Raw genomic sequence first — 27,702 nt, forward strand, 5'->3', positions numbered from 1 at the left:
TTCATTTTCACTAAATTGATTGATCAATTTTTAATACTTTTTAAGACCCCGCGGACCCCCTGTGAAAGCACTAATGACAAGGTAGAACAAAATATCAACTATATTTTGGTGTTTAGTTTTTACCTAATTTATTTTTTCATTTTTTCTCTTTTTACAAAAAATAGAGGAAGATCTTGGGTAAAAAATGATATGAGAATGAATATGAAATACATTTCAAATCACACTTACTATGGAAATCAAACACTACTTACTGTATAGACTATGTATTTTTTTATTTGCGTATTTACTGTAAAACTTAAAATAGTTTTTGCATCTTTCCTCAAGTCTTTAAGTCGGAGCAGCCTGTCCGCTCCACAGTGAGTGGCAGCGGCTGTCCAGCTGTTCCTATTGTCAGAGCTGTCATTGTGGAGGCGCTGCCTGCCTAATTCCAGCTGTGGGGAGCCTAAAGCTTTTAGCTGGCATTAATCTCTCTCTCTCTCTCTCCCTTTCCCCCGACACACTCACAGCTGTGTGGTATGTAGTGACAGCAATAGATGGACGGAAGGATGGGTGGTGAATGAATGAGATGCCCTAAATTGCCGGGCTTGAATATTTGATTGCTCTGCTGTGAAATTACATCTTGGCGCTCTTAATGCAATTTTAATTTTGTTTTGTGAGGCACCGTGGGGGAGCAAGTGCACAGTTTAAAATTGGGATTGCTGTCGTTATCTGAGAGATTGCTAGGCTTGCAAATTATAAAGACCACAAAATTTCAGACTATGTGAATGGCAGCTGAGTGCGAAAAAAGCCAAGATGAAGTTGGCAATCAAAGACTGAAGGCGTAACCGAGACAGACGTGGTGATGCTCTCAAAGTGTAACCTTTTATTCCACGAGAGAAGCCCGTTAATGGATCTATTGATCTACCCAGCTCAAGGATCCAGAAGGCAATCAGAGTTGAAATTTCATGCAATACATCAGACAGCCATCAGCTGGCATAGAGTTGTGGGCCATATTATGGTTCAAAGCTACATCAAAAATAGTCATTCACATCTGTTACTTCAATAAGAGCTGCATATGGCAGCAATTACCTCAATAAAAGCCTCTTTAGTCAATTTGAATACCAGTGCACACAGACAGTCTCATGTTGACTTACAGCAACCTTTTGAGGACATTCAAAACTTCACTTGATTACTTCAATTGCGCTGGAGTATGTCAAATATAGTCACAGACAAAAAGTGGATAATGTATAATGCAATTTTTCATCCGTGTCAACATTTCACACTGCCTGCAACCAAAGCCCAGATAAACATGAGCACAGAGCAAATGGAAATACAAATGTTGTCCTGTGCAGTGACCTGAAAGAACACAGAGGAATGAGTATGTGTGCGAACAAAACAATGAGTCACAACAAAAAATAGTCTGGTTGTCTAACATCCTGTGACGCTCTCCCACCTGGAAGATGCGGTCGCAGTTCTGAGGCAGAGCTGCAGGAGAGTAGGTGGGGTCCATCTCCGTGAACTCTTCGGCAAAGTTGCTGACGTCCAGCTCGTCCCGAATCACTGGCTTGAACGGGGCGGGAACCTTCTTAGCTGCCAAGTCCTCCCAGTCAATTTTCTAAAGTGAGTTTGGAAAAAATACATTTTGTTTGATCGCTATCCTTATTAATGTAGTTTAAACAAACACAGTTTTCTCCTCACTTAAAGGGGACCTATCATGCAAAATGCACTTTTGGATGTCTGTTATACATAAAGATGTGTCCTCCCCGGTGTGTCAGGGAACTCACGCAGCATCAGAAAATAAAACCCTCTCTCTTTTCCTCCGTACCCAAATCTCTAAAAACGGGGCTACAACGGAGCTGATCCAGATTTGCGTCCGATATGACGTAATATCGGAAATGTAGGCTGGCTTTACCCACGGGCCAATCAGAGACGTTGCCATCAGAAACAATGCCCGACTGTTTTGGACGTAATATGGTCGGTGTTTACATTAGCATCGCTAACACTCAGAGCTAACCTGTACTGGAGAGCATGTGCGTGAAGAAGCAGGAAATACAAAGGAACTCACCATGTGGTATAACCGGCCAGAGAGAAAGCCTTTGAGCTCCAAACTGTTTCAGAGATAATCCATGATAATCCATGATATGGCGTTTCATCACGGCAGTATCTGCCGGTAGAATCTCCCGCATGAGCTCAGCCCCCTCCCTTTTTTTTTTAATCACATTTTTTTTTTTTAAAGCTTTATACCCCAAATCAGCAATTTTGAAACAGGAAGTGAAATAGAGGGATATGAGGCATGGCTAGAATGGGTGATCTGTTTGGTATTTTGAGCAAAACACTTCATAGACATGTTTTTTATATATTGTTATATATCTGAGACCTATGCTATTGCCTAAAAATAGCATGATGGGTGCACTTTAAGGCAGCCCCATTATGTAGATTACCAGCCCACTGTTACATAGATTTTTTTTAATATTATGAAATATTCAAGACAAGCAATGAGACCCACCTGGTAAAATGGGTGTTTTTTTATATTCTCCGCTCCTTTAGGGCCTGATCCCAATCTCTGTTTGGGGTCTTTGATGAGGAGTCGCTGGATGAGGTCTTTGGCCAGAGGTCCCATATCTTTGGGGAAGGGAGGATCCTTTTTTGAAATCCTCCTGTGTTGTGTGAGACGGACATGGTCAGTGATTATAATGAAAGGCTAGATGAAAACTGTGGCTGATGATCAGGGAGAATCCATACTTGGCGATGTCCGTGTGCGAGTTCTCATCTCCATCCACGGTGAAGGGGGATCCGCCAGTCAGAAGCTCGTACATCAAAACGCCGAGGCTCCACCAGTCCACCGCCTGGAATGAATGAAAGCAACCACCCGTGACTTAATCTTAACACGCTAAAAGAAAAACCTCACTGCAGGGCACACATCCAGGAATACAGAGAGGAGAATTTAGGCTGCTCAAACTACATCTTACCTTGTCATGTCCAGACTCTCCACCTTCCACTATTTCTGGAGCCATATATTCAATGGTGCCACAGACAGAAAACGCTCTTTCCATCTGTGTTCACAAATGCACAAAAAAAAGACTCATTTTAAAAATCTAAACATAACAAAAAAACTCAAGGATCAAAGATATAATTAATATCATTTGGTGATAAAAAAACTTTTATTCGTTTTTTAAGGACTTTTCAACAGGGAACCATTATAATCCTTGACTACATGAGCAAAAAGTAAGTGAAAGTTTGGGAAAATATATATATATTTAATGTTAAAAGAGTTTAGGAGAGAATCTGTTCCTTCTGTTCTCTTGGGTCATCAGTTTATGGATGGATGGGTATTTAAACGTACGGTTGAGACATACTGTACCTGATCAAATTCCTTACTGAGGCCAAAGTCTGTGAGAACTATATGTCCACTTGAATCCAGCAGAATATTCTCAAGTTTTAGGTCCCGGTAGACAATGCCAAGCTGCAACAATAAAATGACAGAAGGGTAAGTGCAACAGAAAAGAGTAACCATCAATAGACAACTCCTGAACATACAAGAGGCCTTGGTTGTGTAGAATCTATGAATGACCTCGTGTAGATGTTCCAGCGCTGACACAATCTCTCCACTGTACAGCGCAACTTCTTGTTCCTTAAATCGCACCCTTTGGACCAAATGTGTGAAGAGCTCTCCACCGTTTACATAATCTATTCAAAAAGAGATGATATCATGTTTCCATCAAATAATATGTTTTTTTACAGGAAAGAGCAACTAATGCTAATTCATTTATTTATTAAAAACAATCATTGACCTTTTATTTTTCTTGATAAACATAACACAGAAGGCAGTTCCCTATTAAGAAAGTCTAACCGAGAATGAGGTGCAGCTTGGTATCCGTCTGGAAGGCATAGTGAAGTGTGACGAGGAACGGAGACTGGCGGATGTGTTCGAGCACCTGCCGCTCCGTGCGTGTGTGTTCAGCAGTCTTTGCCTTTTGTACAATTGTGGCTTTCTTCAAAACCTTCATGGCGTACAGCTTCCCTGCATCATGGCCACTCACTTTCCTCACCAGGAACACCTTGCCATATGCTGGTGGTTAAAATAAACAAAGACAGAGAGCAAAGGTCAGTGCAAAAAAGGCAGGAATGAATGCTGTGACATGCTGATCATTCTAGAAAACACATGGCATGCACACACCATCATGTACATGTCACATTGAGGTCAACGCACAGTTTAACATGTCACTCACCTCCTGTGCCAAGCACCTTCAACAGCTCAAAGTTTTCAATGCCCACTCTCTCCACGTGGCCCGTCAGGTTGGCTGAAGTCAGAGCAGACGTAAAGTATTAGAATCAGACAAACCATTTCTTTCACGTTACAAAACTAAAGTGGCTTGAATTATAAAGTACTGTAGAAAAATTCAACAACAAATGTCCTGTTACATTTCGTTGTTAGAGATCATTAGAGTAGATATAGAGTAGAGAGTCCCTTAGGGGTCTGATGTCCATTAATATTTGATGTGTACAAAAAGACACAAAATGAATGAGTTGCTAGCAAAGAAAAACATAAATACTTTCCAAATTAGGATTTCTTTCAGCTGAGACAGGAAAATGTATCTATATTCAATTCTGTTTGTAGTCCACACTCCCACTTACGTACTTTGTCCCACATTAAGACAACAGAGGCATGACCTACAAGCCGTTCACTAACCAAACATTTCATTGATAAAATGAGTCAAGAAATTCTCACATCTAAAGAATATGGTTGATGCGGCCAAGTTGTAAATAAATTGTAATCTGGTCAGCTGTTCTGATAAATTGCCAAAAGCTGCACCAGAGAGCGCATTGCATCACCTTACAGCCTCATTATAGTTTATATTTTGTAAGTGGTGCCCACGTTACACATACGGTATTCTTAGATTTCATTTTTAATACAAAAAGACTCAGTCATGCCGCTTTATGGCGTAAAAAGCTAATTCTGCTGACTAAAAAGTTGTAAAAGTGGGGACCAGCGACTTGAACCCATAAAGCCATAAAAGTCTGTTTTGTTGTTAAATGAACGCAAATAGCAGCAGCCTGGGAAAGTCAAGCAGCCTGGGAAAGTCAAGCAGCCTGGGAAAGTCAAGCAGCCTGGGAAAGTCAAGCAGGTGAATTTGTTTAATTGTAAAAAATGTGCAAATAATGAAGACACATTTGCTTCATGAAAACAACGATGCCAGGATGAGATTATCTTCCATGCAACATAAAATATACTTGCTACATTAACCAGCAAAAGGTCATTATCTTCCATCAGGGATCTTTAGTAAAGTCAGCCAACACTGTGACTCCTCCTGTCTTTCTAAATCATGGTCTCCCCGTGCAGCCGACTGAGCATCGCACGCTCTCAGACAAGCATCTCCATTGTAGTGAAAACATTCATTCTGTCTCACACTCTGAAAATAGGCTACTGAGCCATTTCAGCGGCTGATTTCATCTTTTTCTGCTGCATGCTTCTCCAGCACACAAGAAGTAAAGGTGCAATTATTAGACACTTGGTGCATACTGTATCGTCTCAAAACAACAACCCTGTCCTTCCAATCTGAGGTCAGGGGTTCAGGTTACATAGCAGCCTCGTCAAGCTCATCTGCCATGGCCCAATTTGAGTTAGGTGTTTATTAATAGACTGACAGAGGTGTTGAACCAGATGATTTCCTTACTACAAGCGGAATCTCTGCAGTCTGCGAGACAGAAATGCTTAAGTTCCTCTGAAGAAAACACTTTCCTTAAATGAAATCCTACATAACGGATCAAACTTAAAAGCAGGCCATCGAATTTCAACAACATTTGACCTAGGTTGTTTTTCAAAATGTAATATTGTGTCTGAGGCTGGAACTACCAAATATGTTCCCTTATAGGATAATTATTAACAATTTGCTGATCCTTGTTTTGATTCATTATTGATTTTTTACTCAAGGAAACGTGAAATGAATGGCCATCACAACTTCACAAATCCAAACCTGTCTTCATATGACTTGGTTTGTTCGATCAAAAGTCTATATACCTAAACATATTAAGTTTACAATTATGGCAAAGAAAAGCTGGAATCAGAGAATATTGGAATTGTTTTACTATTTCTGATTGAAAAAAAGACTCAAACGAATAAAGGATTGTCGTCGCCAATTAAGTTTCTGACTAATTGAATGGACTTAGTAGGTATTTATTTTATCTTTTTCTTTTACTGTATTGTCAAAACTAGGTCAGATGTTACAGCAGGGGTCCAATGCAGAGGTAATACAGCTGCTCAATGTATGCAAATTCCCTCCAAAAAACTTGACTGACTGCATATTTAGGGCAGGGCAGTGAATGGGGGAGCAGCAGTCATGTTCCAGCCTGAACAGCAGCACCGTGTCATTATAATCCAGTTGCAGTTTAGCCAGTTTCCAACTTCATTCAGCAGCCCCTCTGCATTGAAGCCACTCCAGTGTGCGAAAAAGTACACGTCCCACCGTCCGGGACGTGTTATTTACAATATCGGACAAGTAGATCTTTCAATTGACTTGTCCGGCGGACAAGTGACGTTTTTCAACCTGATTTATTGACAAATTATTGATACATTCAGTTTACAAAAGGCAGAACTCATTCGCAAATTGTACGTGTCCGCCATTGTTCGTTTCGGTTCTGCTTGTCGATTCCTAAGGAAATGCATCTCGCCGCATTCTGTACAGTTAGACGGGGGCGGAGCGGGGCGGGAAGTGAAGCACAGTGGCAGGCTTGGGAAGCAACACTCGGTTCCGAGTAGGAACAAATAACAATTGTTCCGGTACCGGTACCGGCAGCCTCCCTGTCTGTCCTCGCGCTGTCCTCACATCCCCGGACCCCCAGACTCGGAGGAGCAGGATGTCAGTATTGTTTATGAAGCAGGGTATAGAAAGTACATTATGGAAATGAAAATACTATTTCTTTACTTTTACAAACAGTGAGCAGCTGCAGCATGTGTATTGCAGGACGTGTGTAAGTGTGCAAGCGTCTTTGCGTTGTAGAAAAGCGCTAGGCCTATAGGCTATAAATATAATGTATTATTATTATTATTATTATTAGGTTATGTCCTATGTGTTGGACATGTGTGGTTGGACTCTGTCTCACAGGCAGTGTAACATCAGAGGAGACTGGGCCAATTGTACATTCTCAAACTGCACCACTTAGAACTAACTAAACAATGCAGAGATTATTTTTATATAATTGTATTCAATAACCGTAAGAAATTAAACAGTATGTGATTTGTAAATAGGAATACAGATTTGACTTAATGTTTTCATAAATATATTTTTCTCCCAGTTTGAGGGTGATGTTAGGCATTTAACAAGGCTAGCCAAGAGTCAAAGAAATGCACCAGGCTACCAGAACATACAGTCTAATGTGACTCTTGATGTACACACATGTATAATGTGCAGAATGAAAACAACTTTTACTCCTGACACTTGGCAGCACTGCGGCTGTGTCTGCTCTTTGTTGGATAAAGAGAAGTTAGCTAACAGACATGGCATTAACTACAGAACCACATCATTTAAATCTGGTAATCAGAGGTGGAAGAAGTACTCTTGTACCAAGTAGAACTACCAGAGAGCAGGAATACTCTGTTTGAAGTAAAAGTCCTCGATCAAAATCTTACATATAGGTAAAAGTACAAAAGCATTAGCATCAAATATAATAAAAGTAGCTAAATTAAAGTAAGTACTCAGATGCAGATTTGCTTCATTTCAAAAATTATATATTTGTATGGATGTGTGTTTTCTCACAGCTGGTAAAGGTGAAGCTTATTATAATTCCTTCCAATACTGCAAGGTAGCTTGTGGATTTACTCCAAATCCAAATAAGCAAAGTAATTTAAGGTATACAAATAAATGTAGTAGAATAAAAGTACACTATTTGAAAAACTCAAGCAAAGTACAAGTCCCTCAAAAATGTAACTTAAGTACAGTAGTTGAGTAAATCGACTTAGTTACTTTACACCACTGCACATGTATGAATGCAGAATGAAACCAAGCTAACATGTACTCCTGACACTTGGCAGCACTGCAGCTGTGTCTGCTCTTCGTTGGCTAACAGGACCGGGCAGTGACAACAAACCAACTCAATTAAATGGTTATTGACTTTGAGTTAAGGCGTTGACAGGCATTATCTGCTTATAATCTCTGTCAATGGTCTTATTTAGCCTAATAACACGTTAATTAGTAGCTGAAGCTAATGTTGTTTCCTTGGCAGCGTTATAAACTAGCTAGTGAGATGGTTAGGTAACGTTTGTTTGCGCGAGACAGACAGCAGCAGCCTCAGTAATAAGTGCAGCTAACGTTAGCCTTCCTCTGCCATGTTCGGACTTAACGGTCGCGCTCAGTACAAATGCCCACTGACAGTGACAGCTCTTCACAGCTAGCCAGCTAACATTTCCCCCGACACGTGTCTACTAAAGATAACAAGCAAATAAATCGGACTGCGTTGAAGTTAAACTTACCATTTTTCAGCTCATGTTTCACAGTAAAGAGGTCACCTTCTCTGGAAGATCCCTCCATCGGGGATGGCATCGTAATGTTCCAATTATATTCAAAGATGCTTTTCAGACAAGGTAGTTTGCAATATTAACATGCGGAGACATAATTATTAAGCGAGAGAGTAATACGCCTGTTAGTTAGGCGCCAAACTTAACAGATATATGGGCAAAATGTTGCTACTAAACCAAGCAGCAAACAAGCCCAGTGAAAACACTTGCTTCTTCCAGCAGCACACCACAACTGCCACTACCTTCGCAACCAGACATTCCCTCTGCGCTGATTGGGGTTGCTATGTGGAAATCTGACCTCTGATTGGCTCTTTTCGTGTAAGCGATAATTCATCCCGCCTTCCTCAAAAGCTGGTGCTGCCTTCACTTGTCCCTCGTTCACGCTCATGTAAGAGGTAAGAAGTGAAGAATTTGAGGTGCGTTTAGTTAATAATTGCTCATTAAAACTTACTTCCAAGTTGGGAACAGTCATTAGTGAAAGAATAATAAGTCAGCTATGTATATAAATCAAAGTACTGTCCAAGGAAAAGTCCTTAATTAAATATCTGAAGTAAAATACTTTGCATTAGCAACAATATATCTCATTAGACATAACCTGGAATAATTAGCATTAGCAGTCATGTTTATGACTCGCAAATTACTTTTGTTTATATTGTATCTCTAACTTGCATTATTTTATGTTCAGATTCTCATTTTGTTTTAACTGCAATATTTGTCATTAATACACATATGTATAAGTGTTGTCGTAGGTAATTTTATTTTCATTGCTTCTTCATATGAAATAATAAAGAACTTTCACTTTAACTTGGAGGGCCACTGAAGAATAATGTTAATCATATCATCTTGCAGTAATATGTAAATTATGTAGATGGTAAAGATAATAATTGATGTTTTTTTAATGATGTATTAATAAATTAGGCTAGATTTGTAAATTAGTTGGAAACTAGAGCTATTACATCGATGTTGTGGAGTAAAAAGTGCAATATCTGTTTATTAGATTCAGATTCAGATTCAACTTTATTGTCATTACAATTAGGCCTACTAGTGACAACATGAGAGTTTGGCATCTGACTAGAAGTGCAAAATAGCAGTGCAGTACATAAGAAGAATAATTATAAATAGGCTATAAACAGATGAATATGTACAGTATAAACGGTATTGACAGTACATTGCATTTTGCTTGATTTTATATATGCTATCTTTAATCTAACCCTGTAGTTGCAGAAACGTTCAGAATTGTTATCTATAGTTGAGAAACAGGTATTTTACAACCTGTATTTTTTTACCCCTGAAGGATAGTTCCGGTTTTTGTCAGATATGTGAAAAGTACCGTTTTTTTATTCTTGAGCAAAGTTTTAATTCTTTAAAACGGATTTCTACCTCCACCTTGTGGCGCCATGTTGCCATTGCTCTCATGTGGTATAACAGTTGTAATTGTTGTACAATGCTTTAGGTACAAATGTGTTATATGTCATATATTTCCTAAATATAATAAAAGTATAATAATTTGATTGGCAACGTTGATTTAAAGCAAAAACAACTACAGTCGTCAGCGATGAGAACTTTGGTCAGTGTCAGTGACAGAGTTAGGAGGCGTTGTGTGGCCCCAGGACGTCCAATGAGATACGAGCTCTTCAGAGTCAGCCAATGGCATTCGGCTATTTTTGGTAAGAACCAATCAGCTTCTGATTCGTTTGACGGTTTTCAGGAAGTTGCACAAACTCGCCGGGCTTGCTTCCTTCAGTGGTTTGACAGCGAGCTAGTTAGCCTCACTTCTCTGCTCTCTCACTGACCTCCGCTCCCCAAGATGGCTGGTGTTCGAGCCCTTGGTGTTCTTGCTAGATTCCCATCAAGGAGATACGCTCTCTTCACAGGTAGAAACTAAATGTATTTCATATTTACACATGTAAGAGAATCAATGCGGAGAATGACACTGAAACTACTGGGTTTGCTAAGTGCTGTGTGGGTAATTAGCCTGTTGGATTAGCTGTTAGCTCTGGAGAATGTGAGTGGTGGGGTGCTTCATTCAACACTGTTTTTATTGACAACACACAACCACAAAGTTCAACCAGAGTCTTTTTTGTAGGTGGAACTTTTTAGTTTGAACTAGCAAACTTGAGTTAAAACGTGCCATCTGTGCGTGCTAACGTTAGCAGGCTGCTACGGAATAGGTTGTGTATCTGGTTAAACATGTACGTTTGAATTCAGACTGCTTGTTATTTTAAATTAAGTTGTCCCTCCCAGAAAAGTGTAAACGGGGATATACAAACTTGTGCCATTGATTCGCCATTGTGTCGGCTACTTTGGGCTCTGTCTGTGTGAATGCCTGGTAGGCGGAGAATGTAGGTGAAGGGTCATTTGTGCACTAGGTGACACAGTATGGTCTGAGGTCATGGCCAAATATCATGTGTACGTCTCATAAACGTTTCATATTAATGTTGTACGAAGGCAGTGTGTTTCTATACAGTGTTTAGGGTTTAATGCTGTGCGTTTCTTTACATGGACATAAGGGTAAAGCAGATTGGGTTGGATGACGTATTAAGTGATGACACATGACTCGTAATAATGTATTGCTTATTGTCATTTTTTACAGGTGGTACATCTCGCACCTTCTCAGTAGCTCCTGCAATGCTAGGTAATTACAGAAGTTTACAGTATATGGGGGAAAAGGGCACCTTGTCCTGTTCAGTGACAGTATTATTTTCTCACTGTACTATATCTCCCTTATTTATTTTTAGCCCGGACCCATGTGAGCTATGAAGTCAAGGACGATGTGGCTGTTGTGCGGATCAACGACCCAAACTCCAAGGTGTGCTCTCATTGAAAATGTATGTGACATTAATCAGAACTATGCAGGTGTAATGTGGACCTAATGGTCATCTTCTCTTCCCTGCAGGTCAACACACTGTCCATCCAAATGCAAAAGGAGATGGGAGAAGTAATGCAAGAAGTGTGGGCCAACAATGATGTTAAAAGTGCTGTACTCATCTCCTCAAAGCCGGGGTGCTTCATCGCAGGAGCTGATATCAAGTAAGAGAAAATCTCTTTTAATCCACCGCCATATAACATTTTCATTGCTATTACACAGTTAACCAATTAACTCAATATTTACGTGCGACCGTTTTGAAAATAAACTGCTTTTGCTAAAACACAACACATGTATATTATGCATAGCCTGAATTAGGATGTTTTAAAATTATATTACAAGGAATTAACACAATGGAGATGCTTTGTATTTGTTTTGTGATATACTTAACATCTCTTTCAGTATGATTTCGGCCTGCAAAAGTGCAGAGGAGGTCACAGCACTTTCTCAGGAAGGGCAGAAGATGTTCAACATGATCGAGAAATCGCCTAAACCCATTGTGGCGGCCATCAACGGCTCTTGCTTAGGGGGAGGCTTGGAGGTAAAGAGAAACTATTTCAGAGTAAAACAATGTTTGAGTATATCATTAATATGTGATGAAGATGATTGATAATGATGAGTTATAATGGGCTCTTTTTGCATTTCAGTTTGCCATCGCCTGCCAGTACAGAATTGCAACAAAGAGTAAGAAAACCATTCTGGGTACTCCTGAGGTGATGCTGGGTCTTCTGCCTGGAGCTGGTGGCACTCAGAGACTCCCCAAATTGGTAAGAACTGGAAATACTATTTACCTAACTGTCCTGCTTTATTTGAAGGGGACCTATAATGCTAAATGCACTTTTGTACGTCTTTTATACATGAATATGTGTCCCCGGTGTGTCAGGGAACTCACCAAGTGTCAGAAAACACAACCCTCTCTCTTTTCCTCCGTACCCAAATCTCTAAAAACGGGGCTGCAACGGAGCTGATACAGACTGATACAGATTTGAAAATTCTCTGACGTCAGGAATGAGGAGCTCCGCCTATATGGCCAACTCTCCACCTATCAGGGGAATGTGGGGTTGGGCCACGGCCGGCCATTGCCGCTCGAAAGCGCTGGAGACGCTGTAGTTCATATGCCAGGCCTGTAAGTGGCGCTGTAGTCTGCCACAAAAGCAGCGAAGAAGACTTCCCTCATGGTTGCCATGGTTGCCCTTCTGTTTATTCTCCGCTGTGGCTCTTTTTCTCTCTCCCTGAGGCAAGCGTTCGCTCCTGCTGCTGTAATTCAATGCAATCCCTCCCTCGCTGTAATTCTCTCCAGTTAGTCCACCAGCAGATGACGAACACCCACCTCTCCGCCTCTTCCAAGGAATGAGCGGACCGTGCGGCAGAGTTTCAGTTAGATTTTTTTTCGCCGGTCAACATGTCCGTTAAAGTTTAAATCTTCCGGACAAAATTAGAAAGTGCCGGTCAAAGGTCTTCTTTGTTATTTATTTAGCTTTAAAACAAATGAATAACGACTCTATATAATCATATAAGAATAAAACACGGAGGACGGAGATCTCTTTTTGTCCCCCTCTTCTGACAGCTCAGCAGCTGATCAGAGCACGCTCCCCTCTCCTGCGGGGGGGCGTGGTCAGCTGCAGCTCACAGAATCAGCCCCCTGCAAAAACAGGGCTGGAAAGAGCAAATGGAGCGAAATGAGGCATGGCTAAAATGCAGGATCTGTTTGGTATTTTGAAAAATAAACTATATTTATATACTTATAGGTATGGCCCTACAATATATTGCTCAAATATAGCATGATAGGTCACCTTTAAGTACAAAAACTATACAGTATGCGGGATGATGCAAACCATGGTTGGCGAAGGTGCGCTATAATTGTTATAGATTCTGGTTGTCAGTACAAAACCTGAAATGGCTGGGCTGTAAAGCAAAACAGACTGGTTAATGCTCATAATTGGTTTAAAATGTTTACGTGCAGCCTGAAGATCCTGCCAACCAGGAAACAGATTATTCCCCCAAGCACACCATGTCAAGTATTTCCTGTCCTTCAAACTGCAGGATTATTACTGATCTCTGTTTAATCACAGAACATCACATTCAATATTGTTGATACATCTTGTTTTACTTGCAGGTTGGTCTACCCAATGCCTTTGACATGATGCTGACAGGGAGAAATATCAAAGCGGATAAAGCAAAGAAGATGGGTCTCGTCCACCAACTCGTAGACCCACTAGGTGAGCTGTCTTGAGTTTTTAAAACCCATGAATTCACCGTTCAGTGTTTGTAACAATGCTTGAGTATTTGACTTTCAGTAGCACCGATGATAAAATATTAAATTGTTTAACTGATTATTTTGATATTTGTGCTCCTATTGTAGGACCTGGGCTGAAGAGTCCTGAGGAGAGAACGATGGACTACCTTGAGGAAGTTGCCATTCAATGTGCCAGAGGGATTGTCAACAAGACGATTCCTCTGAGCAAAAAGAAAGGCCCGATGGAGAGTAAGTTGTGCTGTGAATTGAGCATTTAGCCCGTTGTAGTCACTTTAGTTATGTGCACTACAATAAAGAGTTTATGTTCTTTCTCTATAGAAGTTCAAGACTACGTTATGAGCTTTGAGTTTGTGCGGAACCAGATTTACAAAACTGTTCACGGGAAAGTGATGAAGCAGAGCAAGGGACTCTATCCTGCACCCCTGAAAATCATTGAAGTAAGTGAAAACTCTTTACAACTGTTTTTGTTAATACATCTGGATGGTATTGGTTATAAAATGAAGAAGTGTGCTAACTAGTGTGCAACTGTATTCTTTCTAAATAATCTTTTTTGTAAAAGTTGGTCTTATTTTTAACATGACAACATACAAACTTCTCATTCACAGTCTGCAAAGACAGGAATAGAACAAGGCCCCGATGCTGGATATTTGGCTGAGGCTCAGGTGAGGTTTTATAGCCTACATCATCAGTGAATTCAGTATTTTCAGTTAAACATTGTGTGTCATACTAACCAATTGCCTGTTTCGTGTCACAGAATTTCGGTCAGCTGGCACAAACCTCAGAATCGGCAGCTCTGATCGGTCTGTACCACGGTCAAGTTGCTTGCAAGAAGAACCGCTTTGGAACTCCTGAAAAAGAAGTGAAGTAAGTCTACCCTTTGTATAATATTTCTGTCTTTACTCCTAGATATTTAACCTATTCTGTGTGTTGACATTTACGACCAACCCTGCTTCTAATCTCCCGTAAGGAATGTGATAATGCAGTCGTATGTTGATTGACTACCAGGTTTTATGGTCTGACCTAGCGGGCACAGGGGGGGGATTTACGACTGTGAGAACGCTGGCTTCTAAGCACTACAGATGTGAGAGACGTAGGGCTGTGCGATTATGGCAAAAATCATAATCACGATTATTTGGGTCAATAATTGATATCACGATTATTTTGACGATTATTCATTGACCATTTATTGAACTTTAAAACAAATAATATTTTACCAATAAACAAGATCAACAAATATATTTGAGCGCACTTCCAAAACCATACTAAACATATATTATTAATATGATAAATAAAAATAAATTAGACCAAAATAAATTAAATCAAATATGATGCAGTGCACTGTCACAACCTACTGAAAACTCCTTAACATATAGCCAACATTTTGGTAAAACATATTCAACATATTCCACTCAGTTAAACGTTGAAGGCTGGCCAACCGTCATGGTCCAGAAGTAACAGGAAATAAATGTTGAACTACAATTTAAGATCAAATAAAAATGTTTAGGCCACCATGGCAAATGCTGGTAGGGCTGCTCATGTCATCTCTTAAAGATTCATGTTGACATGGTCTGGTTTCAGAGATGAGCGCAGGCAGGTGACAAGCCACCTGTACTGAAGACCCTCAGCCACGCCCCGACACATGGGGTGACGCCGGCCAATCACAAAGCTTTGATGCGTTCAAGTGCATTATTCTGGCACAGGAAGATTATGTTACAGGACATTAACGATAACAGAATATTGTTGTTCTATTTTTAGACACATCTCGCGATCGACTGGTTGGGCACCCCTGGGCTAGACCATAGGTCCGTTGTGGTCGCAAAGTAGTCAGCTGAAGGCACATCTCTCTCAACTTCCCCACGGCATTTGTCATATAGTGCAGGCAGCGCAGACCTGCTGAAATAATACCGAGACGGCATCGCGTCACGCTTGTCCAACGTGTTGACAAGTTGCTTAAAGCCCTGGTTGCTAACAGTGCTAACTGGGCACATATCTTTAGCGATGTGAAATGTATCTGCAGGTCTCCCTTGAAAAAGAGATCATTGATCTCAATGGGATTTTACCTGGATAAATACATTTTAATAAAGTACTTGCAAATAGTGGAAATAGTTTTACCCTTCTTTTTAACGAGTTGCTGCTCTTGTTCTGACATCTTCGCTCGCGCTGAACACTCACAACACATGTCACTCGCACGTGGCGGAGTGGGCTTTTAGGGAGGGGCGAAAGCGCACCCAGCAAAATAATCGTATTTTGTCAATTATGCTGTTTTCATAATCGTCGCAAGCCATAATCGTAATCGCGATTAAAATACGATTAATTGCACAGCCCTAGAGAGACGTCTCCTGTGTCTCCAGGTGTTTACGCCCATCCCCAATATGTGGATTTGACTCTCTGTAAACTAGTTAAAGGGTCTACCAAGATGCGAGGCTGATCAGATTTGACCGTGCAGTCAGAACCTTTGACTGTGACTTGTGATGTGAATTTCTCCGGCCGATACTTGTATTAAATATCAGTGTTTGACATCAAAGCTCCAACTCTCCTCGTGTCTCTCTGAGTCCTGACTCTCCATTGCTGCAGAAGTTTCCCTTACACCCTTCACATACTGAGCTTATGTGGGGGACAATTCCCACATGTTAAGTCTGCATTTATCATTTATGATTAGCATGTATGGTCTTAGTTAAATACTTGGTCGATACTAATGAAAAAGCCAGGTCTGTTGTCACAATCACACTAATAGCAAACACAATACTTAGGTGTAAATGAAGTATAAGAGTCTTCCTATGTTCTAATTTTCAGATGTTTTTTTTAGACTGGAGATAAACTGTCTGTTTTTGTTGTTACTTCTAGGAAACTGGCCATCTTGGGGGCAGGTCTGATGGGAGCAGGTGTTGCGCAGGTGACAGTGGACAAAGGTGTGCACACGGTGCTGAAGGACACCACTCTGACTGGACTGGCCAGGGGACAGCAGCAGGTTTACAAAGGGTGAGATCATATACTTCATATTAGTTGTTTCATTGAGAACATTTTTTTAAAAGTATTTTATTCACACATTTTTATCATGACTATGGTTGTCTAAAATGTGGACTAGATAGAGAGCACATATAAGTAGTTGCATCAGTTTTCAAATCTTAATCATTGTTTTTTTGTTCTGGCCACTATCTGTTGTATGTTATTGGTGACTGTTGTAATTTGTAATCTTGCAAAATCGTATTTGTTGTCAATTTAATTTTTTGTCTGGGCTGTTTTTTCTTGCACTTAAGCACTGTGTGCAGCATAGCGGTATACAAAATGCTATATTACTAAAGTATAGTTAAATGTGTGTTAATATAGTTCCAGTCTAATACCAGAGCAACCTTTATACATTAGCTTTGAAACATATTGAAAATAGTAGTTTTTTTTTAGGCACAAATGTGTTGGAATCTAAAACATGTTTCTTATTTTAAACAAGGCTCAACGACAAGACGAGAAAGAGGGCCATCACAACATTTGAGAGGGACTCCATTCTGTCCAACCTGACCGGCCAGCTGGATTACAGCGGCTTTGAAAAGGCCGACATGGTCATTGAAGCCGTGTTTGAAGACATCAACATCAAGCACGCCGTCCTGAAGGAGGTGGAGGCTGTAAGTGTGACTGAAATTAGGCTCAATAGGCTCAAAAAGTTGTACATATCAGTCAAGGGTATTACCACTTGCAATGTTCTTGTGACTATTAGTTCAATTTGACTTTGACCTTTTGTGTGCAGGTGATTTCCCCTCACTGCATTTTTGCCACCAACACGTCTGCTCTGCCCATCAAGGACATCGCTGCTGTCAGCAAGAGACCAGACAAGGTTTGGAGAGTCTTGTAGTTATACTTCATCAAAGAAACCATGGTTGCTGAATACTTTTACTGTGTATCCTCAGGTGATTGGGATGCACTACTTCTCTCCAGTGGACAAGATGCAGCTCCTGGAGATTATTACCACTGACCAGACGTCAAAGGACACGACAGCCTCTGCTGTGGCCGTCGGCCTGAAGCAGGGCAAAGTCATCATCGTTGTTGGGGTGAGGTTTAGCAACACATGAGATTCCCTTTTCTCTTCATAGTTACCAAACATTCTATATGACACTTTATTGTTATTACTATATATATATTAGGGATTATATTTATTATTATGAAAACTGACAAAGTTGTTTTGTTGCCACTTTAAACTCTGATATTCTGCACAATTTTTCATTCTTAGGTGACTTTATTCTTAAATTCGTATCAAACACATTTATTTTATATATTTATATTTCTTATAAACGTTCATTTTTATATTTTTTATTTGTAGCTTTTGAAAAAGCGATATAGGTGTTAATCTTTTACCATTTTATTCCTTATTTTAATTTTATATTATTATGTATTTACAATTATACACCAAAGCAAAGTCTTTGTCCTTAGCAATAATCCTGAATTTGAAAAACTAAAATAGTACTTGCAGAAGTAGCTTGACTTAATTGCAACCTTGATAATGCACGCTAATAATTGCGAAATGTTATTGGCCCCTAATACAAATGTAAACGCATGTCTTTGCAGGATGGACCTGGTTTCTACACAACAAGGTGTCTGGCTCCCATGTTGGCGGAAGCAGTTCGAGTGCTTCAGGTCAGTGTGTTCCTACAGCGGGAAACACAGCTGTTAACATTGTTTTTATTATGTGGTGTAATAAAAGGATTTAAGACCTAAGATGTAGCCCATTCATTATTCAGGGTAGCTGTTAAACGTGTGATACATTTATCCATCTGCTCTCACAGGAAGGACATGACCCCAAGAAGTTAGATGCTCTCACCACAAGCTTTGGGTTCCCGGTGGGTGCCGCCACGCTGGCTGATGAAGTCGGTATCGACGTCGCCGCCCATGTGGCCGAGGACCTGGGCAAAGCTTTCGGCTCCCGCTTTGGGGGTGGGAACGTGGAGGTTCTGAAGACCATGGTGGAAAAGGGATTCAAGGGTACGGATGATCACATAAAAGAATTGTACTCCATGAAAGGTTTGATAAAGTTGATTTAACTGTATTCATTCTTGTTCTTTTTTTATTTTTAAGGCCGCAAATCAGGAAAGGGTTGCTACGTCTACCAGCCAGGTCTCAAGACCAAAGATGTGAACCCAGAAATTGGAGATATTCTTGAGAAATTCAAGCTGACACCAAATCCTGCTGTGTAAGTTAAAACTGGACAATTAAATGTAGTGATTTATGTCATATTTGAAAATGACTATTGCAAGTATAACATGTGTTTGCTGTTGATTTGGACAAATTGTTAAATTTAGACGAAACAAGACCTATGAGCCCTGATATTACATTAGACTGATTTTAATACGTTTGAATATTTACTTACTTGTGAATCTTTTACAGTTCATCCGACTCTGATGTGCAGTTCAGGCTGGTTTCCCGGTTCGTCAACGAGGCGGTGATGTGTTTGCAGGAGGGCATTTTGAATGGCCCTCTGGAAGGAGACATCGGGGCCGTGTTTGGGCTCGGATTCCCCCCCTGCCTCGGAGGTCAGAGTTCAAACTAAGTCTCGGTCATCTGAGCCACTCGTGCTCCGAGGCTGCATCCTCTGTCAATAAAAAGAGCATAAGGAGTGTCCTCTTTGTTCCATGTTAGGTGTAAATTGAAAAGCCCAGGAATTGCATTTAAGGATAGAATTTGACTTTAAAAAACTATTTAAATGTTTTTATCTAGTTTTATTTATAGTTCAGTGACTCAGTCTAGCCTGAGGTGAGGTTAAGCCGGAAAAGCTAAGGATTAACATGGTTAAACTTAATGAAATAATCCTGGTTTAAACATTAACCTGGCTTTCTGAAAGACCCCAATGCTGTTCACAGAAAATGAAAACAATATATTAGTTATTTAACATGTAACTTGATAATGTCTCTAACATAATATTTGACCTCTTCCAGGACCTTTCCGTTTCGTGGACAGCTTTGGTGCCGATAAGCTGGTGGAGAAGATGAGGCGTTTTGAATCCGTCTACGGGAATCACTTCACACCGTGCCAGCTCCTCCTCGATCACGCAAAGGATCCTAGCAAGAAGTTCTTCAACTGACCGACTCACCGTGTGTGCCAGTAGCTGTTAATAGTCCTCCAGTTTGCCGCTAGAATGTGCCTAACATTTATACCACGAGTGGAGGGGCAACATACTGAAATGCACTCATGTTGTCAGTTTATTAGGTACACTTAAGTAAAATCAATGCAGTTTAATGCAGCAGTCCTACGCCTCAACAGACACTTAACGTTATAAAATGGTACAATTTGTCACAGGGCTGTTGTTATCTTAGTTTTAGCTGGTGCACCTAATAAAGTGGCCACTGAGTGCGTTACGTCGGCAACATTGGATGTTTTTTTTTACTTTAACATTATTGATTTACCTGATGATAATGTATAGATTAAGGAGGCTTATTCACACATTGCGGATGTAAAGAGACTGTGGATGTGAAATAATTAAAATATTTTCCAAATGTGACACATTTCCATTATTAATGAATGTCTGTCTACCAGTATGGTTCAGAGACCTTTCTTTTTTTGTACATTAAAGACTTTCTGTCCTGGTCTGAACAATGCTGTAAATGTGGAGCCCGAATAAAAACATTGTTATGGAATCAAATCAGCTGTTTACCCTTAATATGTGTTCAGGTGCAAGTTATGAAGGTAATATATCAAGATTACAGAATGAGACCACAGCTGCGTACCATGAGAAGATTTGCTCCAATCAGATTGGTCGCGCAGGTCACATGACCGCTGTCTATTGTCCGCAGAGCAGGGTGTGTACCGCGAGGAGGCTGTGTGGGCTGGGCCGGGGCGGATGGGTGTTTTTTCTCCAGTAGCTGCCTGCAGCCTCTACATTTCTTGTGACATCGCCTCTGTTCGGGAGGATGCTCTGCGCGGAGGAGACGCTCCTGATGGATTACATGAGGTGTGTCTGTCTGACATGAAATCACAGCGGCTGCACCTGTATGAAGAAGAAGAAGAAAACATTGGGAGAGGACCCCGCCCCAGAAAATGCATGTTTAAAACGTGGTGAGGATACTTTTCACTTCTGACCAGCATGTCTAAAAGCAAACAGTGCGAGGCGGTGAGGGTGGTGGTCCGCTGCCGGCCCTTCAGCAGGAAGGAGGAGAGCCAGGGCTGTGAAGACGTCCTGCAGATTGATGACAGGCTGGGGCAGATCACCATCCGGAACCCGAAGGCACCACCTGATGAGCCCATGAAAGTGTTCACGTTTGATTCAGTGTACGGCTGGGACTCAAAACAAGTGGACATTTATGATGATGCTGTGAGACCTCTGGTGGAGTCTGTGCTCAAAGGCTTCAATGGGACTACATTTGCGTACGGACAGACCGGGACAGGTAAAACACACACCATGCAGGGGGTTTCAAACGACCCCGAGATGAGAGGGATTATACCAAATTCATTCCAGCACATTTTTACACAAATATCCAGGACTCAGAATCAGAAATACCTGGTGAGGTCATCCTACATGGAGATCTACCAGGAGGAAGTCAGAGACCTGCTGTGCAAAGACAACAACAAGAAGCTGGAGCTGAAGGAAAACCCAGACTCTGGGGTCTATGTGAGGGGTCTCTCCTCAGTGGTGACTAAAAACGCCACTGAGATTGAACATGTGATGAACATAGGAAACCAGTCCAGGTCTGTGGGGTTCACCAACATGAATGAACGCAGCTCTCGCTCTCATGCCATCTTTGTCATCACCGTGGAGTGCAGTGAAGTAGGGCCAGATGGAGAGGACCACATCCGGGTGGGGAAGCTGAACATGGTTGACCTGGCTGGCAGCGAGCGCCAGAGCAAGACAGGTGCGAAAGGGAAGCGCCTAAAGGAGGCAGCCAAGATCAACCTGTCCCTGTCAGCTCTGGGGAATGTCATTTCAGCTCTGGTGAACGGCAAGAGCACACACATCCCTTACAGAGACTCCAAACTCACCCGCCTCCTCCAGGACTCACTGGGGGGCAACGCAAAGACTGTGATGATAGCCACGGTGGGGCCATCGCACAAGGACTTTGAGGAATCCCTGGCCACGCTGAGGTACGCCAACAGAGCCAAGGACATAAAGAACAAACCTCGGATTAATGAGGATCCCAAAGACGCCCTGCTGAGGGAGTTTCAGGGGGAGATAGCACGCCTGAAGGCCCAGCTGGAGGAGAGGGGGATGCTGGCGAAAGAGAGGAGGAGGAGAAGGAACAGCAAGAGGCTGAGTCAAAGTCTGGCGGGGATGGAGGAGGAGATGCTCAATGAGAGGGATGCAGACGTGTGGAAGGCTTTCGTGGATGAACCAGTGGTGACGCGTCGTATACAAGAAGGGAGTGACCACCCCAAGGTGATGCTCTGCCAGGGGAGCGGAGAGAGGCTGAAGCACCTGAAAGACAACCGCAAAAGTTTAGTGGACATGCAGTGGGATCCAGATGCTTTGGAGAAGATCATTGAGAAATATAAGGTACATCAAATACAGTACAGTACAGTCGGATGAATGAGACACTGGGGGAACAAAAGAAATAAATAATTCATTGTATGTCTGGGTTCACAGGCTATGGAGAGCAAACTGTTAGTGGGAGGAAAGACGATAATTGATCACACTAATGAACAACAAAAAATGCTGGAGCTGAAGAGACAAGAAATTGCAGAACAGGTACAAATATATTGCGTTTTTTTGTTTTAAAACATACTTTTGTATTGCAGATAGTAATTGTGGGGCTGTCACAGGAATATGTTTTTGAAATAGGCGTCACTTGAATGTTCCGTGTGATTTTGCAGATAAGACGAGAGAGAGAGATCCAGCAGGAGATGATGTTGCAGGACGAAGAGACCTTAGAAATGAGAGAGACGTTCTCCTCCCTGCAGCAGGAGGTGGAACATAAGACAAAAAAGCTGAAGAGGGTAAGATGACTCACCCGCTGACGCATCCTAATGCAATCACACAGGCAATAAAACCTCATTCCATTTGCAAGAAGTCAAATAATAATCAAGAGTGACATCGCCAGAAGTAACAACAGAGAATCTTGTTTCTTTGTCTTTAGGAATAAATACATCTCGTCTCCTGTATGTATAGAGTATAGTGTTTCAAATAACTTGTGGAGTAAAGCAATAGTGACAGCAGATATATTGTAGTAATATTATATATGTGCTCTTCTTTGTACAGTTGTATGCCAAACTACAGTTGGTAAAGGCGGAGACGAGAGACGTCATTGACGAACACGTAGTAATCCGACAGGAGCTCGAACAGACGCAGACCGAACTCACCAGAGAACTCAAGTACAAGTGAGGAGACACCTTTTGGCTGTTGCATTATTGTCCTTGTGTTTTCTCACATCATCAAAGCTGCAAAGATCAATCGAATAATCTATCAGTCGGTGGATAGAAAATGATAACGACCAATTGGATCATCAATTCAACATTTAATTTAATTTTCATGCAATAAATGTCAGGAAATGCTGTTTCCATCCTCTCAACTGGCACAATCAGAAATGTCACGACATCAAATTGGATTTTGATCAATATAAACAATAATTAATGTGATTTCAGAGCATTTTGGTCTGAATAGGATGATTTCCGTGTTGTATTAGGATAACAGGAAGGGAGCGCAACTGTAACTAGGAAATAAATGCTTTTTGTTGCTCGGTAAGCAGTTTTTTTTAATGGGCAGAGAGCTAAAAAAAATCAGCTAGTAATGCATTTTTGATTATTTTTACACATGTGTATTGTACCACTTTCAAGGCATATAAATGTAGGAACATTTTTACTACCTTTATTCTAGTAGTGTGTTTTGAGCCTGTGAAGTAGGTCAACTATTTCATTTGATGTTGTTGTTTTAATGTAATGCTTCCTCTGACCCCAGCTGATACACACTTGTGTTTCACTTGGCAGATATCTCTTGATTGAGAACTTTATACCTCCGGAGGACAAGAACAAGATCATACACCGGCTGCACTTTGACAGCGAGGAGGATCAGTGGAGACTGCACTCCGTCATCCCCACAGAGAGGTCAGTGATTTCATGTCACCTTGCTGACATCAGCTACTCTCTGTGATACTGTGAACAACTACTTAACTCTGCTGTTACTATGCTTTTTATATTGATCTACATAATGTTACAATTTATGGAAAATGAAGGAAATCTGTTCAGCATGCCGTATCAATTTAACTGAGGAACACCACCTTTTCCAGCCGTTCAGAGTCTTTACATCTGAGCAACTGCAAGGTGCAGAGGTGCCTTCTCCAAAGCTGACAAATGAATACCAATAACATCTATATAAGTTAAAGACATGCGTATCTCTTGATGTCTGAAACCCAAATTAAAATTAAAATATAACTTAAATGTAAAATGTTTGCTTGTATGAAATCAAGCTCTCACGTAAAAAAGACTCTCTCTTGGAACTTTGATGTATCTGGTTTTTCAAAAAACACAAAATACAACATTTATTTGTATTAAATATTTATTTTTAGAACTCTGACATAATGGTAAGTTTATCAGAATTCTAAGATAATAATCTTGTTAAATCAGACAAATAAGAGGATAATTGCATCAAGTAAATACCTTTTGTGTTTCCATGTATTTCAAATATCCTACAGTTTTTGCAGTCATGTCAGCCCCGGTGTCTATTTTCCATACAACCACCAGGTGTCACTAAAGTCAGAGGTTTTTAAAATGTAAACAGAAGGGCGTAATGTAATCTGACCTCACATGCTGTATAGATAATTTATGCAGTCTGCGTCTCCAAGAAACAGATATTTTTATTCAGAAATCGAGACACTTTTTCTTCACTGTGAAAGCTGAACAGCAGAGAAGGAAAGATAACATTTGACCACAGAAGCTTGTGCATTAATAACTGTACTCCCTTCCTTTCCCATGTCTTTACCCCAGTGCCCCCACTCAGGTCAAGCGAAGGCCTCCCTCGGCGGTGGGATACAAGAGGCCAATCAGCCAATATGCACAGATGGCTGTTACCACGGCAACTGGGGTCCCATACAGATACCAGGTCAGTGCTCGGGACAGTTGGAGAAAAAGGACAGCAGAGAAAGAAATGTGAAATCATCTGTCTCTTAATCAGCCGCTCTGTGTGTTCACAGCCTCCAAGTAGCCATGGAAACTATTCACATCTTTAACAGTTGCATCTTATGACAGTGCACCACTCATTTAATATCACAAAGTAAAGAAATACTGTTTGACTGACACGTTTTATGTTGTCACCCTGTCAAGGGAACCAGGTTTAGAAATGCTAACCCACTTTTTTAAGATTTTAGAACTCATTCCTGCACTTCTCTATAATATTCAATTATAAGATAAGATGAGATAAGATGTACTTTATTGATCCCAAATTGAGAAATGTTTGCATTGCAGCAGCATAAAAGACAAGGCATTGCACATAAGTAAAAATTGAAAGTGTAGAAATAAGCTATTCTAAAATGTAAACATCTCAAAATTGAAATAAAACAGCATTAAAAAGTAGAAAATGTACAAGCTGACGGTGAAGATAAAAAAATCTATAAACTATCTGACAAATAAAACACTATTGAAGGGCAGCAAACAGTTAACAGTATTACATTCATTTCAACAAAATTATTTAAAAAAGGATGGCAATACACTCAAGTCAATAAATGCATTTACATGTGTAGTAATGGTATAATAATGATAGCTTTCCTTGTGTCTGGCCTTACAGGCGGAGAACATAATGCTGTTGGAGTTAGACATGTCTCCACCCACCATGTTCTCCTTGAACCTTGATGGCGCTCACCTGGAGAGAGCCTTCTCCCCCAGGCTGATGGGGGATTTCCTGGTGACTGTCCCCATGAGAGAGAGGAGCCCTGCAGCATCCCGGGTCAGGAAATCACAATCCTGGTGAGAGAAGGATGCTTTAGGGGTCAATCCTAGTTTCTTAAATACAGTTATAAGCATTTCTTTTTTTAAATGAGAATCAATTGGTATGGACTTGCCACAACTCTCAGCACTTGATTAAATAACAGTACTTATTTACTATATATGTTACTATTGATAAATCCCATTTAAGTACATTTGAATAAATACTTTGGTTATTTTATGATGTGGGGCAATACAAAAGTAAACGTATTGCATCTAGGGCTTAGCAATTCAATATACAATACAACTGAAAAATCTATTATAATTCTCACTGTAAAATTAGACTAGTGATTTTCCAGATCTACCAGACTCTTCTATCTGTTATGATTTGCCTTTACTTACTTAGTCAATCCACATTACTGATGATTATCATCAAATTCTCTTTGTAAATATATTATGTGAAAGCATCTATATGGCAAGTAGTCACAAAATTGAAATTGAGGTCTTTGGTTAAATACTGTATGTATCGGGATATTCTATATTGTTCATATAACCTGGCCTTGATTCCTTGATTAAATAATAAGCGAATATGTTTGTATTTTGAATGCTCTACAGGTATCAGGCACCGCAAACAGCATCCATCCCATCATCAGCATCATCGACCGCAGTGACATCGGGATCTCAGAGCTCCTCTCCCTCTCACAGACAGAGAAGACCATCCTCCGCTACCTATCTTCCGCAGGAAGGAGCGAGTCAGACAAGCCCCTGATGTGTTTCAACACAACTGCACACAGGGCTGGCCTGAGGTCAGCGTTGGCACAAAGGACTCCAGATTGACATCTAGGAGACATGGGGGGAAATCTTATGCCTTGATTTAAAATTGATTTCACCCCTCGTTACTTGATATGCATGTGTTCAGTGTGAAGGGGAAGTTTGGATTTTCTTAGTGGGGTTGTATGAGCTACTTATCCATGGTTATTGTATTTTATTACAGTAGTTGATGACTGTTTGTTCCCAGTTTGGGGAAGTTAAGCAATGTGCGTCTATTGTGGACAGTGGCGTCAGCAAAATATATTGTAGCCACATAAAAAAGGCCTACCTGAAAAACTCAAGACCAGTTTAAGTGTGCGCAATATTCAAAATATTTTCATTTTTTTACTTGCTACATACAGCCGTTCCAGACAGGGAATGAATTCCTTTTTTACCCTCCCTCCAAGCTGCCAGACGTCCTTACATAAACAGTCATTTCACCTCCCACAACAGGGGAGTTCTTGATCTACTGCTGCCTTGACCATTTGTTTGTTTTTGTGAGACTTTGGTGAATCTAAACTAACCAAAGTACGTACCTTATAAAACCGTACTTCAAAAAAATCGAAACTATCCCTTGAACCATGAATACACGCATAGTTTTTGCCAACACTTGTCTTAAGAACATGTTGTTTCTCTTGACTTCCTCCAGTCTCAATGAATAGCACAGACTAAATGTAATGTCCTGAAATCAGACATATTGTATATTGTTTGGAGGATCTTTACAGCTCTTTTTTTATTTTATAAACATTTTAATTATAGTTTATTTTGGAGATGTACCTGTTCTTTGCCAAAACAGTGGAGGGTGGTGAGGACACACCCTGGTTTAGCCTGTATGCTTGATGACTTGTTGCTTCGATTTCTAGCTACTGTAATTGTGAGCCAAAAATGTGAAGAAAGCCTGCAACGCTCTCTTGATTAGCTGCCTTATAGATGTGAAACCATGCAAAGTCCATCTGCTTACACATGAAAGTAAACACTGAAATGATCTCGAACTGCCTTCTGTATTTTCTTTCCAAGACCTACAGTTTCCATAATTGCTTGTGACAGCGTTTTAAAGACACTGCAGTTACAACTGTTAAAAACAACGTGGGGAATCTTGAAGTCTTTGCAATGGCAGCTTTATAAATATTAAGTGCAGTTATGTAAAGTAACTAAGTACATTTACTCAAGTACTGTACTTAAGTGACATTTGGAGGTACTTTTTTATACTAATGTATACTTCTACTACACTTAATTTGAAAGAGAAATCATGTAATTTTACTCCACTGCATTTACTTAAAAGCTTTACTTAGTTTTAACAAAATGCATCTTCAAAAATGTAAATAGTAGACTAACTCTTTAAGTCACAAAAGAGTACAATTATTTAAAACATTGTTCAAAAAGTGATTCTGAATATTACAGTTCTGTAAACTTCAACCGTAAAATGCTACTATATTATCTAGAAAGGTCACATAT

The 27,702-nt window shown here is 40.5% G+C and overlaps 3 protein-coding genes across 3 annotated transcripts in view; 2 read left to right on the plus strand and 1 right to left on the minus strand.

The window, feature by feature from the left end:
* rps6ka5 (ribosomal protein S6 kinase, polypeptide 5) overlaps window positions 1–8,722 on the minus strand; it is a 31,158-nt gene extending 22,436 nt beyond the window's left edge. Inside the window, exons 1-9 of the mRNA XM_034111522.2 lie at window positions 8,447–8,722; window positions 4,209–4,280; window positions 3,830–4,048; window positions 3,551–3,666; window positions 3,341–3,442; window positions 2,949–3,032; window positions 2,722–2,825; window positions 2,486–2,636; window positions 1,433–1,594 (exon numbers count right to left, since the gene is read on the minus strand). Of these exons, the coding sequence (XP_033967413.1) occupies window positions 1,433–1,594; window positions 2,486–2,636; window positions 2,722–2,825; window positions 2,949–3,032; window positions 3,341–3,442; window positions 3,551–3,666; window positions 3,830–4,048; window positions 4,209–4,280; window positions 8,447–8,516 (1,080 nt within the window). The 5' untranslated portion in view covers window positions 8,517–8,722. The remainder of the gene's footprint in view (window positions 1–1,432; window positions 1,595–2,485; window positions 2,637–2,721; window positions 2,826–2,948; window positions 3,033–3,340; window positions 3,443–3,550; window positions 3,667–3,829; window positions 4,049–4,208; window positions 4,281–8,446) is intronic.
* A 1,498-nt stretch (window positions 8,723–10,220) lies between these two features.
* Window positions 10,221–20,236, plus strand: hadhab (hydroxyacyl-CoA dehydrogenase trifunctional multienzyme complex subunit alpha b). Its single transcript, XM_034111465.2, has 20 exons — window positions 10,221–10,365; window positions 11,085–11,126; window positions 11,230–11,300; window positions 11,388–11,521; window positions 11,760–11,898; window positions 12,005–12,124; window positions 13,474–13,576; window positions 13,720–13,842; window positions 13,933–14,051; window positions 14,220–14,276; window positions 14,369–14,478; window positions 16,459–16,593; window positions 17,060–17,231; window positions 17,354–17,440; window positions 17,514–17,654; window positions 18,169–18,237; window positions 18,387–18,582; window positions 18,676–18,790; window positions 18,985–19,130; window positions 19,533–20,236. Exons 1-20 carry the CDS (start codon window positions 10,299–10,301, stop codon window positions 19,676–19,678), a joined length of 2,292 nt encoding a protein of 763 aa, XP_033967356.1. The 5' UTR covers window positions 10,221–10,298; the 3' UTR covers window positions 19,679–20,236.
* Window positions 20,237–20,351: 115 nt separating this feature from the next.
* LOC117467665 (kinesin-like protein KIF3B) lies at window positions 20,352–27,209 on the plus strand. The gene is made up of 8 exons (XM_034111464.2): window positions 20,352–22,081; window positions 22,172–22,273; window positions 22,399–22,521; window positions 22,784–22,902; window positions 23,509–23,625; window positions 24,505–24,619; window positions 25,301–25,479; window positions 26,053–27,209. Exons 1-8 carry the CDS (start codon window positions 20,678–20,680, stop codon window positions 26,204–26,206), a joined length of 2,313 nt encoding a protein of 770 aa, XP_033967355.1. The 5' UTR covers window positions 20,352–20,677; the 3' UTR covers window positions 26,207–27,209.
* Window positions 27,210–27,702: the final 493 nt, after the last annotated feature.

The sequence above is a fragment of the Pseudochaenichthys georgianus genome, chromosome 22, assembly GCF_902827115.2.
Source record: "Pseudochaenichthys georgianus chromosome 22, fPseGeo1.2, whole genome shotgun sequence".
In the NCBI taxonomy this organism is placed as follows: domain Eukaryota; kingdom Metazoa; phylum Chordata; class Actinopteri; order Perciformes; family Channichthyidae; genus Pseudochaenichthys; species Pseudochaenichthys georgianus.

What these genes read in the sequence shown, in the direction of transcription:
- LOC117467665 (XM_034111464.2), top strand. Translation starts at nt 20,678, where the DNA reads ATGTCTAAAAGCAAACAGTGCGAGGCGGTGAGGGTGGTGGTCCGCTGC. An exon ending in GACAAGAAATTGCAGAACAG is followed by an intron (nt 22,274 to 22,398) that starts GTACAAATATAT and finishes GTGATTTTGCAG; the next exon opens with ATAAGACGAGAGAGAGAGAT. An exon ending in AGACAAAAAAGCTGAAGAGG is followed by an intron (nt 22,522 to 22,783) that starts GTAAGATGACTC and finishes TTCTTTGTACAG; the next exon opens with TTGTATGCCAAACTACAGTT.
- hadhab (XM_034111465.2), top strand. Translation starts at nt 10,299, where the DNA reads ATGGCTGGTGTTCGAGCCCTTGGTGTTCTTGCTAGATTCCCATCAAGG. An exon ending in ACTCCTGAAAAAGAAGTGAA is followed by an intron (nt 14,479 to 16,458) that starts GTAAGTCTACCC and finishes TGTTACTTCTAG; the next exon opens with GAAACTGGCCATCTTGGGGG. An exon ending in TCCTGAAGGAGGTGGAGGCT is followed by an intron (nt 17,232 to 17,353) that starts GTAAGTGTGACT and finishes TTTTGTGTGCAG; the next exon opens with GTGATTTCCCCTCACTGCAT.